The sequence below is a fragment of the Rhinolophus sinicus genome, chromosome 11, assembly GCF_057876585.1.
Source record: "Rhinolophus sinicus isolate RSI-liver-muscle chromosome 11, RSI-T2T, whole genome shotgun sequence".
In the NCBI taxonomy this organism is placed as follows: Eukaryota; Metazoa; Chordata; class Mammalia; order Chiroptera; family Rhinolophidae; genus Rhinolophus; species Rhinolophus sinicus.
Window position 1 is genome coordinate 15,681,332 of NC_142511.1, and position 16,366 is coordinate 15,697,697.

Sequence of the window (16,366 nt, forward strand, 5' to 3'; positions counted from 1 at the left end):
CCCTAGTCTGTAAAATGGGGGGCATTGGGAATAACCCAAGGGGAGTGGGGCTGTTGGACAGCATGCTCAGCAGCTGCCCCGTCTTTGCATCTGCTCTGAAAGTGGAGGTGCTCTTTATTGCCCTCTTAGTATCTGACAATCACAGGAGTCTCCCATTCTGGTTCCTGGCCGTGATTAGCTCTGACATTCCAGGACGCACATCACCGTGGGTGTAGATGCTGACAGCAAAAAGAACTGGAATCGGAGAGGTGCAGATTCTACCTTCTCAAGGAAGGGTGGAGTCTTAGGACAAAGCATTCCTGGCATGACTAGACAGAAGGCTCATTTGAGAAGTAAGCGAATCAGGTATTCTGATTCAGTTGAGTGTGCAGGTTGGCCTGGGGAGAGTCCCTTACCTTATGCCTGATTGATTGTTCTTTGCATTTTATCCAGCCTGTCACCTTACCTACAAAAACAATGTCTCCTGCCATCTTTTATAGAACTGAAACAAAGACCTCTGTCCATTGGATTTAGTTAAACGCAAGTTTTATTTCGGAAGGGCAAGAGGGATTTGATTGGAGGGAAAATTCTGACCCATTTTATTCTGTTACATACCTTTGCAAAGTGGGCACTGTTTTCTGTTTTACCGGGTTACTTGACAAAGCACCATTTAGGAAGTACTTTCTATTTAAAACAAAAGTTTTTAATATGAAAAATTTTAAGCATGTACAAAACTGTGGACAGTGATACGAGCCCTGACATACCTTGTCTCCCATCTTCAACAACCATCAACATGGCCAGTATTGCTTCCTCTGTCCCCCCATGCAGTGATCCCACCCCGTTATTTTTAAGCAAATCCCAGACAACTATTACTTTAACCATAAATATTCAAGATGTACCTTGAATGCCTTAAAAGTTCCAGTAAAGTCAAAACTGGAAACTTGTACAGTGTAAGATGTAAGATCCTTCTCGTGGAAGGTCACGTCTCTTTAGAAACCTCAGGGCTTTAATCCTCACAGCAGGGTGTGGGGAAATGATTTTTGTTTAAACGATTACCTGTCCTCCCAGAGCTCCCCTTTTTGCCTCAGTAGAAAAATCTTAGCCTTTGATACTTTGTGGTACTGATTTGCTTCCAAGTGTTACAGCAGGAATAAAAGATGGAACCACTGCCCAGGGGGAAAAGGTGATTCCAGGTAACAGAGGCTCTACCTTTCAAGAACCACGTTTTTTTTGTTATTGTTTTTAACCACCATGGATGGGACTGTTTGAAAAATATATTTATGGGGCGTCGGGTTAGCTCAGTTGGTTAGAACGTTGTGCTCTTAACAAGGTTGCCGGTTCGATCCCCACGTGGGCCACTATGAGCTGTGCCCTCCACAACTAGATTGAGACAACTATGTGACTTAGAGCTGGAAAAACACACTTACAAATAAATAAAAGAAATATATATTTATTTTCTGCCTTCTTAACCAGAGTATGCTGGATATTATTTCATAGTTCCTAGTTATTACAGGGCATTTTTGACACAGCCTCCCATGCTGTGGCATGCTTATTTTTATAGTTTACCAGTGACCTCTCTCATTCCAAGTTTTATCACTCATCAACGTGCTTTTCCTTGTCTCTCTGAAATCTGCTAAGGACCAAGAAGCAAGGTCCTGTATGTAAAGTTAGAGTAACCTCTTTTCTGCTCTTCTTTAAGGGGGAAATCAGAGAAGACATTTTCACTACTCCTTTCTTTCCCATGTCCTCTCACCCCATCCCTTTGAAAAATTCTCCTTAGGAAAATGCCATTAATTTTTCAAAATCGAGCTGTGCCTTATGCAGGTTTATACACAGGATGGACTAGTTGCATCAATTTTTCCTTTCTCACACCCAAACGAGGGTTACATAGTTTTGTGAGGTGTGCTTGGGAGTTGTAATAATATGGAACGCTGGAAAAATTCCAGAGACTGATGGTAAATATACTGTGCAACTGAATAGCAGTTAGCTTTTGTTAGTGATTTCAGAACTTTAGAAGAAAAACAGCAAGGCATGTATAAATAACTTAGCATGGGAAATAAAAAGAAAGTGTGATGACCTTGTTTAAGATTTGGATTTTAATTTCTGTCTTTCATTTCCCTAAAGACTGTACAGGTAAGTCAATAAAGACGATTAATTAAGCTGTGTTTGGTTGATATTATGAGAGATCGCTCCACTTATTCTTTAGATTTAAAGATTTATTAGATCAGCCAAGCGACTGTTTCTATATTATGAAAAAGTTATCTTTGCTTTGTGTTTTTAACTTTGCAGGTCTTTCACTGATATGTTTAGGGAAAAATGGCAACTTACATATTAGCGTTTTTAGGGAGCTGATTAATGAATCAGGAGTTTTAGAAGTGACTTTGAAGCTTTTCTGTATGTCTCTCCCATTGTAGCCTATTCAGGAAAGGGGTTTAAAGTGTGCTGTTTACAGAGCAGACATCCCAACAAATTGCTCTTGACAGTCACGGGCACACAGGAGCACTGTTTCCCACTTTGGTGGTGGCATTGTAGTTTTTGCAAAGAACTTCCATGAGATGTGGCATTTGTCTGGCCTTTGAGACCATTCCCAGTATCAGACACATCAAGGTCTGGAAAAGAGACACCTGTGTGGTGGAAATGTTCTTTTAGAAATCTCGGTTCCCATAGAAACGTTCCTTTAGAAATTTCGCCCCATAAGGAGCACCAGTGAGCTGAGTAACTTCTCATCGCCGTCTTCCACAGTTGAAGCCTCTCTTAAGCCTCCAAAAGTCAGACCTATCTAAGGTTCCGGATTCCTCAAGTGTCACTGAGGTCACCAGGAAGCCCTGCCCGACCTTGGCATCAGAAATTCAATTCTTTCAGGGTTCAGTCTTTCTTTCATAATGACAAAGATTTAGTTAGCTTCTCGCCGTGTGTAAAGCTCCACTGTAGGGTTTATAGGAGACCACAGAGCGGAATCTGACACAGATCTTACCCTTAGGATTCTACGTGAGGAGCTAAGACACATACACGGGTCTCTAGTGCAAGGGACACTGAAGGGCCAGCAGCTGTAGAAACTCAGCCATGCAGATTAGAAGACCAAAGGCAATTTGGAACCAGTTGTCCACTACCAGAAAGGGACCGTTACCAACACCAAACACTCTACACGTTACCGTCTGAGACAAGAAGGCGACCATATTCTCACCCACCCAGGGTGGGCTCGGGATGGGACATTTTAGCTTATGAATGGCTCCTTTCTGCTCCAGGTCAGCGTTTGGGGGATGGAAAGTGGCAGTGCTGGGAGAGCGCGTGGTTCATGCTCACACTCATTCCAGTTTCCCCATGGAATCGTCAGAGCTTCATGGTAAACTCTATTCTTTGCTTTGCCTTCTTTGTTTTTCCTTTTGAAAGATTTTCTCCACAGTAGGTGGTAAGGTACCGAAATCCTCCTTTTCACTAACTTACTATGGGGGGGAACAGGAAGGGACGGTGTCCACACCTCTGCTGAGGGCCCTGTGGAAACGTTTTCTCATTTACCTCTCACGGACAGGTGAGTAACCTGAGGCTGAGAGAGGCCATAAGCCAGCAGTCACCCCAGGCCTCTTTGGTTAAAGCCAGTTCTTGCTTAAAGGTTTGCACGTGTTCTTCTGAGAGTAAACTTTGGTTCTTAGAACCGCTCAGGTCAGCCGCAGTTCTCTCTCCTCCTGTCAAGTGAGTGCCTTTCACATTCACTTCATATTGGCTTTGCTGAGTCAGAGACCTGGAGCTGGAGAGCTCAGAGTGTGTGTGGCCCTTTCCCTGTCGTTTTCTTCACTTTTGCTTCTTATTCCCAAATTATACTACAACTCATAGTACTGATCATACTACTAAAGGCTGGGGTGCAACTCCCTTATGTGATGCTACTTTTCATTCTATGATACGCCTAAGAAAAAGAGGATCAATAGATTATATTTTGAAATGAGAATGAATGACTGTCTTGAAAAAAAAAAATCGAGAGTCAGTCCCGTTAGTTTTACCGTCTATATTACCGTACAGATGGTTTACCATAAGTACTTGTTTTAACTTCCATGAATGTTAAATATCAGCAACAGCTTGATATTATTTACTGGATATGTTCTTGAAGAGGAGATAAATGAAAGGCTGTATTTTAAGTGACTTTTTATTTTTAAAGGAGCTTTCCATTAAAAAAAAAAAAAGAAACAAGGGGCGGATGGATGGCTCAGTTGGTTAAAGCGCAGTGCTCTTGACACCAAGGTCGCCGGTTCGATTCCCACGTGGGCCAGTGAGCTGTGCCCTCCACAACTAGATGGAAAACAACGACTTGACTTGGTGCTCATGGGTCCTGGAAAAACACACTGTTCCCCAATATTCCCCAATAATTAAAAAAAACCCACACATACGCAAAAGTAAACACCTTATTGTAAATAGGATGATGGCGGCCTAATTTGATCTCTTTTGAAAAGTGAATTTCATCAGGAAAATCTTGAGAAAATGGCATTGAGTTCTAGGTTTTATAATGTTCATGTGATTAAAATAAACATGATGAGCTCCCAGAGAACCACATGGGAAAATCAGAAAGGTACTAGGAGCCAGACTATTTAACAAAGGACATCCAGTAGACCCCATAACCAATTCTATTATATAGTGGGATATCGTAATCTTTGCTCTTTTTCTATCAAAGATATAGCAGAGCAGTTGGGCTTAAAATACAGCAGGGAGCTGGGTTATGTTTAAGGTAGAACTGTATGCCTCCATGGGTAGTTAAAAGGTGAATTAGTGACACACATACTATGGATTCTTCAAGAGCTTAAACATGGCGGGTAATTCATCCACCTATAATGGTGAAACTGAAAGGACTGAGGGATCGTCTTCTCTAACCCAGTTGTTACAAGTTAGTGTCAGACAGATTGTTTACCTGGGATAATTTAGGTGTAGCCCTTCCTAAAGGTAAGGAATGTCTTAAATGAGTGCCTAGAAGTTCTTTCCAGAAGCACAGCTCTATGACCACACAAGTTCTGGGTGTAAATGCCATGAGCTTTTAATTTAGGTAAATTATGTGTGTTTTAAAGATAGAGGAGTTTAGAGTAAAAAATGTGCTGATACGTCTAACATAAATTAGATTGATACATTAAAATAAGCACATATGCCTGGGAGTTCAGACAAAGAAAAGGATCAGAGAAGTCCATTGAAAGAGGCAGCAGCATTTAAAATGAGCCATAAGGAGTAGGTATGTTTGGAGCTTATTTAGTACCTGCGTAGAGGGTTGCCTTTATTTTTTTTTTTCCCAACGTTTGATTATGAACAGGTATACAGAAAAGCTAAAAGAATAGTGCAGTGAATATTTGTACACCTACCATCCAGATTTAACAACCATTAACATTTTGTCATACTTGTTTGAACTCTGAATTTATGTATGTGCTTATGTGTGTATGTATGTGTTTTTCTCAGTAATTTGTAAGTAAGTTACAGGCATCATGACATTTTCATCCCTAGGTATAACCACTGGTATCTCCTAAAGACATTCGCCTACATAACCACAATTCCACTAGCAACAACAAAAGATACTTAATAATACATTAATATCATTTAATCTCTATTTCAAATTTCCCTAATTGTCCATGTCTTTTAGAGCCATTTTTTTCAAACCTGGGTTTGATGAAGTGTCACATATGGTATTTTTTTTTAAACAGATTTATTTTGTTTTATTTTATTTTTTGGGGGAGGGGGAAGAGAACTTTGTTGGGGAACAGTGTGTACTTCCAGGACTTTTTCCAAGTCAAGTTGTTGTCCTTTCACTCTTAGTTGTGGAGGGCGCAGCTCAGCTCCAGGTCCAGTTGCCGTTGCTAGTTGCAGGGGGCGCAGCCCACCATCCCTTGCGGGAGTCAAACCGGCAACCTGTGGTTGAGAGGATGCACTCCAACCAACTGAGCCATCTGGGAGCTCAGCAGCAGCTCAGCTCAAGGTGCCGTGTTCAATCTTAGTTGCAGAGGGCGCAGCCCACCATCTCTTGCGGGGACTCGAGGAATTGAACTGGCAACCTTGTGGCTGAGAGCCCATGGCCCATGTGAGAATTGAACTGACAGCCTTTGGCGTTAGGAACATGGATCTCCAACCGCCTGAGCCACCAGGCCGACCCAGCATTTTGTTTTTATAACTCCTAAAGCTCTTTTACTCTAGATCAGGGGTGTCCAAACTTTTTTCAACGTTTTTCACCAAGGGCCATATTCGGTAAAATACACTAACAGCCGGGCCACTCACTCAAGGTGAAGTACTTATTGCCTCACCTGGTTTATTTAAATAAACTAAATATATTTTTGGAATTTGCTGTGGGCCAATAAAAAATGGATCGCGGGCCGCAGTTTGGACACCCCTGCTCTAGAGCAATCCCCTTCTAGTCCCACCTGTTCAATTCTTGTTTTATAATGTTGACCTTGAGAAGGACCAGGCCGGTTTTCTTATAACTTTTTTGTTGATACCTTACCAGGGAAGTTTCTTGCAAATTGAAGATTTGAAACGTTTTTAAAAATTTAAAATAGGTATTTTGTAGGAGATAATGTGGCCAGGTTGTCAGATGCTGCCCCCGGTCTACCTTTTTCAGTAGCTGATGTACTTTAAATGAATCTTCATTTGCAAAAATAATGTGAGGCATTTCTAAAATGTTAGAACAGCTCAGACAGACATCTATAAAATACAAACGAGAATTCTATTTAATGTCACTGCTATACAGCCCCGAGATAACAATTAATCATTTTAACTGTGAACTTACTTTCTTTCCCATTTGTTCATGTCGTTTGTTTATTATAAAAACTGTGATCATCTATACACGTTGTTGGGCAGCTTCGTTTTTATTTCACTAACTGTGAATTATGGACGGCGTCCTGTAGAATATGTAGCAGGGTTGTTTTCAATAGTGGCTGGGATAAATGTGTACTAAGCCAGCCACATTCCTTCATAGGTGTTTAAGATGAGACACACCCAAATGTAAAGTGCCTGGCCCAGGATTGGAAATGTGGCTTGTCCCCACAGAGCAAATATTTTTCTCTGTTTCAGGCGCCCTGGCTAATATAGGAATTGAATCTTGATGTTTTCTGCCCTGTGTTTCAACAAGTTGAGGGAATGCGTGAGGAGTAAACTCTTAAGGGCTCTGTATTTGAATTCTGGCTCTCTTTTTTTCTTTTTTTGGGTGGGTCCCTCCATATTCCTTTCAGGAGATATCAGGAGATCATCAGGTTGGCCTACCTTGAAGGTAAACATGATCCTTTGCCAACATAAAGTGATTTAGAAATGTTAATATATTTTACCAAGCCAACGTCTCTACTAGCATGTGTATTTTAAGCCACCATAAAACATATCTGTCATGCTGCGGAATGTGCCAAAGGCAGGCATCAAACACTGGCCGAGGGAGTGTGGGGAGTGTGGGGAGTGTGTTTTGCTGTGTTCGAGGGTTGTGCCCTGACAACTTGTGTGAGGCCCGGGATGCCGACACCAAGGGGTTGCTCAATATAGAAGCCATTTTATTTATTAATTCAAGAATTCCTGCAAGTAGTTGTTCATATTTGTCTATCCAAGCGTTGGGGGGTGGGGCGGGGGGAGGCTTAGAGGTATTTCTGTGGATGAAGGATGTGAAGACGGGCGGGACGTGGCCGACTTAGGGAATCAAGTTAACAGCAATCACATGAGCAAGAGATGGCCCTTAGAGCTTGATGGAGACGGAAAGTGGAACAGAGAGGCTGTCGGGGCATCTGTGTCTTCTTTGGAAGACAGGAGTCTCCCGGTGAGAACATCACTGGCTCAGGGTAGAATGGTAAAGGCACTTTTGTGGTTGTTATCTTATTGTTGTGTTCTCCATGGCAATAATGTCATCACTGGCATTTGGTGGGACATCAGGGTGTTAGTAAATCTCGTTATTAGTAAGTTCAATTATCTGTAATTGGGTGACAGGGTTTTGCATCAAGTATTTCATAAAAGAACAAAATGATGGTAGGGTGGTTCCCCACATCTGTCTAAATATTTGGTTAAAAAAGAAAGCGGACAAGAAGTTGTCATTTTAAGTGTGTTAAAGAATTCATACATTTAAAAAGGTTTTTAAAAAGTGGAAAGTTGCTGACTCTATTAAATGTGTCATTTCCTCCATCTTCTACCATCTATTCTAAGTAAATAAATGGACAGGAAAATAAGTAATAAAATAAATGAAATATTAAAATCCAAAAGGCAAATAATGGTAATGAAAGTAAAGAGGCAGTGTTACAAAGAGGAACAAGATACATATTTTAACTTCAGGATTAGGGAGTCATTTAAACCATCGACCCTCGAAATGATCATACAATCCACACCCTCGGGTTGTTAATGAGGTTGAAATGAGATAATGTACATATTTAGAAGTTTGAAAAAACACTATTCAAATTTCACTCCTATTTCTTGAGCAGTGAAAAAAAAGAAAAGAAAAGAAAAAAGCATGTGAGTTGAAGTTGCAGAGGCACTGGTTTGAATTCTATGCCATTTAGTCTGTGCGTTCTCGGATGAGTTCTTTGAATCTCTCGGAATCTCCGTTTCTTCAGCTGTCAAGTAGATGTTACTATCGTATCACCCTTGTAAGATAAGATGAAATACATGGACTCTCCCAAGTAGCTTGCGGTTCTGGAAGGTCATCTGTTGTGGGGAGGGGGTGGCGTCTGTGTGTGGAAGACGGGCCATCCCACTGCCCGCTTCCTTTCCAGCTCCTGACCTTGCTGCTTCTTTTTTGTTTGCAGAGCTCCTGCAGAGTCCCACACTGGGCATGGCCACCTTTTCCTGTGTCTGGAGGAGCACGGCTGGTAGTACCATCGCCCAGTCCCGAAACTGCTAAGGCCATCTCAGGGACGTGGGCGCCGGCACCCGAGGGCCGCGTCCGAGGGCCACAGAGCCATGCCTTTCGGCCTGAAGCTCCGCCGGACACGGCGCTACAATGTCCTGAGCAAGAACTGCTTCGTGACCCGGATCCGCCTGTTGGATAGCAGTGTTATCGAGTGCACATTGTCGGTGGAAAGCACAGGGCAGGAGTGCCTGGAGGCTGTGGCTCAGAGGCTGGAGCTGCGGGAGGTAAGAAGACTGTGTGTGTGGTGGCTGTATGAGCGAGACCTCACCCAAGGGACCAGCCACCTGTGTCTTGGCACCTGCCATACCTTTCAGCCTCCGCCTTGTGTTTAGAAGAATCCTGTTCTTCTTAGCATGGGCTTGTTCTTACACCCTTCAGTGGATCTGGAGACCTGCTCTGATGTGAGAAACAAGGACACCACCTGGAGCTTGCATGGAGTGGCAGCCTCCCTTTTAGTTTCTGCCGGCGAGGAGGTTTGCGGGGTGAGGCAGAGGGTTAAAAATGAGCGACTCTCTCACCAAAGTAATTTTCTGTTCTTAAAGCAGTTGAGTGGGTAGCTGGTGTTTGGCGTTCCTGCTGCAAACCAAGGAGAGAACTCCCACATGGAGGGTAGATGCAGCTGCTTTTATTTTTTGCTTGTTAGTTTCTGTATTTTCCTCTTCAAAGGGAAGAAAAAGAAAAAGCATTTAAAGTGAGTGTGACCAGTGAGGCTTTTTGTGGGAGCTTGCAGAATGAGGGTTTTGTTCCTTTTGAGAGTCCCCATGACCCTTGCTGGCTTTGTACTGTCTGTGAGACTTCTCTGGGCTTTAAGTAAACCTGGGGTTGACCATTAAGACAGTCACATTGCCACTCTTTAGAAGAGACTCTTACTTCGTACAGTACATCCCTTCTAACAAGCAAGCCCTGCTTTTTTCAGTCTTATAGACATTCCAGAGAAGAGACTCGGTGAGTAGCCCCTACAAGCATCTGTGTCGTGAGAGCCATGTGGCAGATTGGCTGTGTGTAAGGTGGTAGGGTTGAATGGTTGCCAGTGCTGAAATGACTGTGGGTCCCTGAGATTCAAGCCTTCCTAAAGACAAGGTAAAGCTTTGTAGTCGTCCTAGGCCTGTGCCATCATTACCCAAGTTCCTCAGGGTACTGGAGAAGGGGCATGGTGGTGCCCGTTGGAAGTGATGGTGCTTGATCACCCTCCTCATCCCTCATCCCTCACCATCCTCCTCCCTTCCATGTGCACAAAGGAATTTGGGTGAGGGAAGGTCTTCCTATCCCCTTGACGTCGTCCACAGGCTGATTCTTATTCTCTGGGGGACTGTTCTACTTGAATTCTTCCGCCTCGTGCTGGTCTTCGTGTTTAGACTTTGGTTTCGGTGATCAGGTCTTCCTTTGAAGTTGAGTTTCCTGTGTAGGTGACTGTCCTGCCCAACAGATATGTGTAGCTCGGTAGCTGACACAATAGAGTAAACGTGTGAAGTGTTCTCACCTTGCTGGTTGATAGCTGGCTCTGTGTTGCTTATTAGTAGCCCATTTGGACGCGCATATTTAAACACAGGTATGTGCATGTGTATAAAGGAAAAACCTTAATACTGTAGATTGGTTGGGCAGGACACTGGTCTAAACTCTTGTAAAAATTTTAGTTATAGGTCATTTAAAAATACATGACTCTCAAGTAATTCACATTCCAGTGATTTAAGTAATTGTTCACATGCATTGGGAGGCAGTATAACATGTGGTTACGTAGTTACAAGTGCAGGCTGTGGAGTCTTGGATTTGGGTTTAAGTTATAGTTCTGTCACTTATTAGTTAGGTAACCTGGGAAGTTATTGCATTTCTGGGCATCACCTTGCTCATCTGTAAAATGGGAATAATGACACTGGCCTTACTTACCTTAGATTAGAGGGCTGTTGTAAATGTTAAAAGAGATACACTGTGGAAAATGCACAATTCTGTCTCTAGTAATATGTCACTGTTCCAATTTGAGAGTCTTTTTTATTAAACAAAATCTTGGGTCTTGATGAAATGAAGATAAATAAAGTACAGTTTTGTTTTTAAAATATGCACAGTTGAGTAGGGGAGTCCAGCATTTAAATGAACAGTGAAGATCGAATGTAATCACGCTGAGATGCAATGCAGGGGCAGCAGTGGCTGACCTTGGAGTTGTGCAGTGCACAGCCTGCCCCACTGAACATCGCAGCCCAGGCAGGGGAGAGAAAACCCCAGAGAAGGATGAACAGAGCCTTCACCAGGGATATGAAAGAGCAGGTGCTATTTTGGGGGGTTGAGAAGCCACCTCTGCAAATCACCAGTTAGAACTACAGGGGAAGGTGCAAGGTGAGGCGTGTCTGAGATGTGTACTGTAATAACTGCTCTCAGCAGACTATTGTTTCTGGCAGTGAGAGGGTAAAGGTCAACCCTGGATTATCCCACAACAGAATTGTCAGGTAGGATTAAGCCGTGAAGTCCAGATTCTGCTGTCAGGCATGTGTTGCAGTGTGACTGATCTCCTAATGCTAAGGTGTGGTTTGTGTTTAGTGCTGGCTTTAGTTTGACGTGCCCCAAACGGGTGCATCCACCTTAGAGCAAATCACTTTCTTTTTAATTGTGTGCTTTTGTTCTGTGACAGGTGACATCGAAGGTATGGCCTTTTGTGCAGCCGTCCTGTAGCTACTTCTAAACTAAAGGTCCAGATAGAGCAGTCTAATACTTTCTTCTTTCGTGCATCCACACCTTAAGGAGGAATGCATTCTTCACCCAGTGGCAGAAATAGGAGTGGTTGAACACAGGGTCTGCTCCACACACTTGACTTTAGATTGGGGTCATTTTCCAAATGACAGTGCTTTAGGGGAGAAAATGGAAATCCACCTAAAATATAACAGAATGTTTAGTCTTTATGAAGGTTTGGAAACCAGATTATGATGGCTATTTGACGTTGCCGCTACAAGTGTCCTATAGTTTAGGTGTATCCTAAACTTTATAATAGCTTTAGGAAAGGAAAATTAACTTTGATATAATATTTGATCTACATTAATTATAGTTTGTGTTTTGCCACTTCGTTTTATTAGATAATTTAAAAATAATTTTATTTTTAAAGCAATTCGAGGTTTATAACAAAATTGAGTGGGAAGCAGAGTTCTATATTCTGCCCCCCCCCCCCCGCTCCTGTGTCCTCCCCCACTATTAACATCCCACACCAGAGGGGGACATTTGTTACAACTGATGAACCCACATTAATATATCATTATCACCCCAAGTCCATAGTTTACATTGGAGTTCACTCTTGGTGTTGTACATCCTGGGATTTTGACAAATGTATACGACATGTATCCGTACAGTAAACTTTTTGAGGGTCAAATCTGGTTTTCAGTGCATTGATGTGATGCCATTTTGAATGGCGTCCAGAGGGCCCAGGCCTGGTTCACATGGTCAGCAAATACAGTCCAACCCTGGGAAGCTGAATATAATAGGGTCCCTGCTCCCAGAAACCCTAGAGTTTAGAGAATAGGACAAACAAGCAACATAGCAAAGGGAACAGCCCGTGCCGAGGTACAGAAACAGGAAGGCACATGGGATTTTCAGGGAAGGGCAGAGTTCAGTTTGCACTGATCTGTTTGTGTGTGTCTGGTGGGGGTCATGGCGGGGAACGGCAAGAGTGTGGAAAGGCTGGCGGGAGTCTGCTTTGTCTCTGGCTAGGAAGTGTTAATTAGATCCTGTAGGACATTGTTTCTACAGTGTGTCACAAAAAAATAATTAAAATAACCGCCCCCTTTTACTGTACTACCTATCGTGCTGAGCACCTTCCATGTATCAGCTCATTTAACTCGCATAACAAGTCTGTCAGGTGGCTACTCTTGCTCTCCCCATTTTATGGATGTGGGTCCACAGTACAGGGTGAGCTGCCTGCCACTCCTGGGCTGGCTCAAACCCAGACAGGCAGACTCCAACATTGTAATTCCCAGGGATGTGTAGTGGCAGACAGGGGCTGTGGTAAATGCTTTGGCAAACACTCTCATAAGTTCTATAGATGACAAAAAATGTGTTGAACTCAATATTTCACTTATTTTTAATCTTCTATTAAGTACTCTTGGAATTGTTTGGGGAATAAAACACTGCTATGAGATGGAAAGCCATCAAAGGATTTCAAGGCATAGCGTGACATGAGCACCTTATGTTTTAGGAAGAGAACCAAATAGTAGAGAAAGAATGGGGGCTGGGTGACAGGAGGATCGGAGATGCTAGTTAGGTGGATGTAACAATAATCCTGGCGAGAAGAAATAAAATTAACTCCTTAGGGGAAAAATCTGTTTAATTGTTTTAAGTTCTGAGAAAAAAATTAGGTATGAATTTCTGGTCAGGACCTCCATGAAGGAAAAGATTTAAGAGATATAGAAGGCTCAGAAAATTAGAATTTTGGTAATATAGTTACAACATATTTGGATCAATGGATTTCACCCTTTTCCTTTTCCTCAAATGAAATCTTAGGTGGAACTTGAATGTGTAGAATGGAGCTGTTCTGTTTGCAAAGGGGATGGCTATCTGGCTGGAGTTCCATTTCCTTGTGTCCTCCCTAACCCCCAGTTGAAAATCACTGTTTGAAAATCCCTGATCTAGATTAAGAGAGAAATAGATACAACAGTGTTGCTTTATGACTGATTCTCATATTTTAAAAATAAATACTGGGAGAAGCAGCAGAGTTTAGTGGCGAGGAATATAAGCTTGGATCAGACTGAGTCCGAACCCTGCCTCTGCCACTTACTAGCTATATAGTCTCAGATGGTTCCTTACCTACCCTGTGCCTCTCAGTTTTCTCACCTGTACGTGGGGATGGTAATAGTGGCAACCTCCATGAGTTGTTGCGGGGATTAAATGAGTTCGTTTTTGCAAAGTTGTCGCAGTATCACAATGCCTGGCACATAGGAAGCACTCAATATGGCAAGACACCACACAGGCTATCCAGACTCTGCTACCGTCCATTGTGCTCTCCCCCTTTTATAAGTCTGCTTGTTCTGTTTTCAGGCTTTGATTATACGACACTGTAATCTTACATTGGGCCAAAATCTTTCAATTAATTGAATAGTTATTATTAATTTAGGATCATGCTGTCCAATATGGTAGCCACCGGCCACATGTGGCTACCGAGTAGTTGAACTGTGGCTCGTTTGAATTGAGATGTGCAGTAAGTGTAAAATAAATAATCAGGTTTTGAAGACTTAGTATGAAAAAAGTTAAAATACCTCATTAATCATTTTTATATTAGTTACATATTAGAGGCATCATATTTTGAATATATCATTTTAAATAAAATTTATTAAAATGAATTTCATGTCTATGTACTTTTTCAATGTAGCTACTAGAAAATTGAAAATTAAATATGTGGCTCCCATTATATTTGTACTAACCAGTGCGGTTCTAAGAAGAGCAAAGGAAGTCATGCTAATAGTAATAAGTAACATCAAGAATTCCAATAAAATGTAAAATGTGAATCATTTCCTTTAGGGATATTCTTGACTCTACTTTTAATTAAAAAAATAAATAAATGGAGGAGGGATAAATAATTTAACAGAGGTACCTGAGATACTCGTCAGGGCTAAAGTCTATTCAAGATAGAGAACTGTTGCTATGTTAGGAAGTTTAGCATTCTGGGGATTGGTAAATTTGGTAACTCGTGGGCCTCTCCTAAGGCAAGAAAGATTAAGAATGCTGGTTTTTAAAGGCACCTAAAAAAAAAAAAAAAAAAAAAAATATATATATATATATATATATATATATATATATCCATAATCGTTTCATAGAGTGAATGATTATCTTCATTTATTCCCCTTCTTTTTGCAAATTTGTATTTTTGTCTTTACTAAAAGCTGATTTGTCCAAAGTTATTAGCTGTGGTAGAGATGCCCCATATTTTGCTATTTTCATAATGGCTAGAGTTGATAAAGATAGGGAATCTTAACACATATGGCCAACATCAGAGAAAAGCTAACTGACATTAAGGATATTTCTATGGTTTGATTTTATGCTAATCTTCTGGGAATTGGTAATTTACATGTGATTATGGGAGTACTTGATTAAATGGCCCTGTATTTTATAGCCTGCTTAACCACATCCATATATGTTTGTATGTGCAGAGGCCTAAAATAATCAATCCTGATGAAGAATCGATTGGAGTAGTCTGCTGGGGAGATTTTTGGTCTTTGAATTTGTACTGTTTTTTGTCTTTGTAAGGATAATAATGTGAAATCTTCATGTCAGTTGTGTAAGATAAATTGGCACGAATGTCTGTTTTCTAGACATAGAGGTCTTCATCCTTTTGTTTATTCTAAGTGAGCTGTGCAACCTCAAAGTGTGATTTTTCTTGACTATGAGATTTGCTTCTTGGGTCTATGTTACTCTACAATTTCTTATCCTGTACTTTTATGAAAAGATTGGCTAGGAAAATGAAGATGGTGCAATTGTTAATTATAGACGGGTCAGTTACAGAAATCCCAGACCTACCCAAAGTAGAGGTTGATCGCACCCAAGTTGTTTTTCTTACAGTTATCCAACTGATGTACAGTGGTTTATTTTCCAAAGCTGTTGGAATGTAATTGCATGAAGTGCTGTTTCAGAGTCTGCTTATGGTCATCTTTTGAAGTATTTTCCATGCCTCAGTAGAAGTTTTAGTGCTTTATGTAATTCCTGTATATTTTACACAGAGGCATACCAACTCTCTGTTTCTTCGTTTACAACTGAAATACTGGGTATTGCAGGCAAATTATTACAACTTAATGCCAGAAATTTTAAACTTTTGCTTCTGGATGATTAACTCCCCAAAATGCTTGAGATAAGATTGTGAGTTTAATCCCTAGTAATTGCTGAGACTGTGTCTGTAACCCTTACAAATGGTTTGCATTAGAGCTGTGCCCTTGGTGGCAAAACTGGAAAAACAAAACCCTCAAACATTTTCCCCCTATTAGTAGCCAATGTAGGGGATAACAGCATCTCTATACACAAAGGAATAAATGAATCAAAAACACCCAAACTGTTTTTAAAGGCCATTATTCACTATCATCTTCTCATGATGCCGGAAGAGGGATCTTACTAGGAAACTAAGGTACCCACACACCACTCTGCCACAAGAAACTAGCATAATTTTGAGTGTGTGCATACTTTTATGCTTCCTCTGTTAAAATGAAAAACTCTAAACCTAGTAAACCAGGAAACTACTCATATGAAAATTACAATTTAGTGTGGCATTTTTTTCTTAGTGGTACATTTTTAGTAATTCAGAGATGTGGTTTCTCTCCCTGGGAACCAGGGTTCTTCTGTCTTGTTTTCTCATCATTGCAGGGAACTGACTGCAGAATTCATGGCACCAGAGCTGTTTGCTAAGAAAACGTGAGAAATAAAGTGGGATTTATAGCTTACCCAGAGGTTTCCTGAGGTTGAGATGGACCTGGCTTCTGTTGGGTGCCGCAGAAAGAAACCAAACAGGTGTCTCTGGCATTTACCTGGGCAGCACAGTGGGATCCTTTTTGGTCGTGGAGGATGTGATTTCCATTTGGAGTCACCCACCACATTCTC

At 41.5% G+C, this 16,366-nt stretch overlaps 1 protein-coding gene across 2 annotated transcripts in view; it reads left to right on the plus strand.

Annotated features, from left to right (window-relative positions):
• PTPN14 (protein tyrosine phosphatase non-receptor type 14) overlaps window positions 1–16,366 on the plus strand; it is a 149,667-nt gene that overhangs the window by 55,199 nt on the left and 78,102 nt on the right. For both annotated transcript variants that reach the window (XM_019738101.3, XM_019738102.3), the window contains exon 2: window positions 8,709–9,036. In XM_019738101.3, the coding sequence (XP_019593660.1) occupies window positions 8,863–9,036 (174 nt within the window). In that variant the 5' untranslated portion in view covers window positions 8,709–8,862. The remainder of the gene's footprint in view (window positions 1–8,708; window positions 9,037–16,366) is intronic.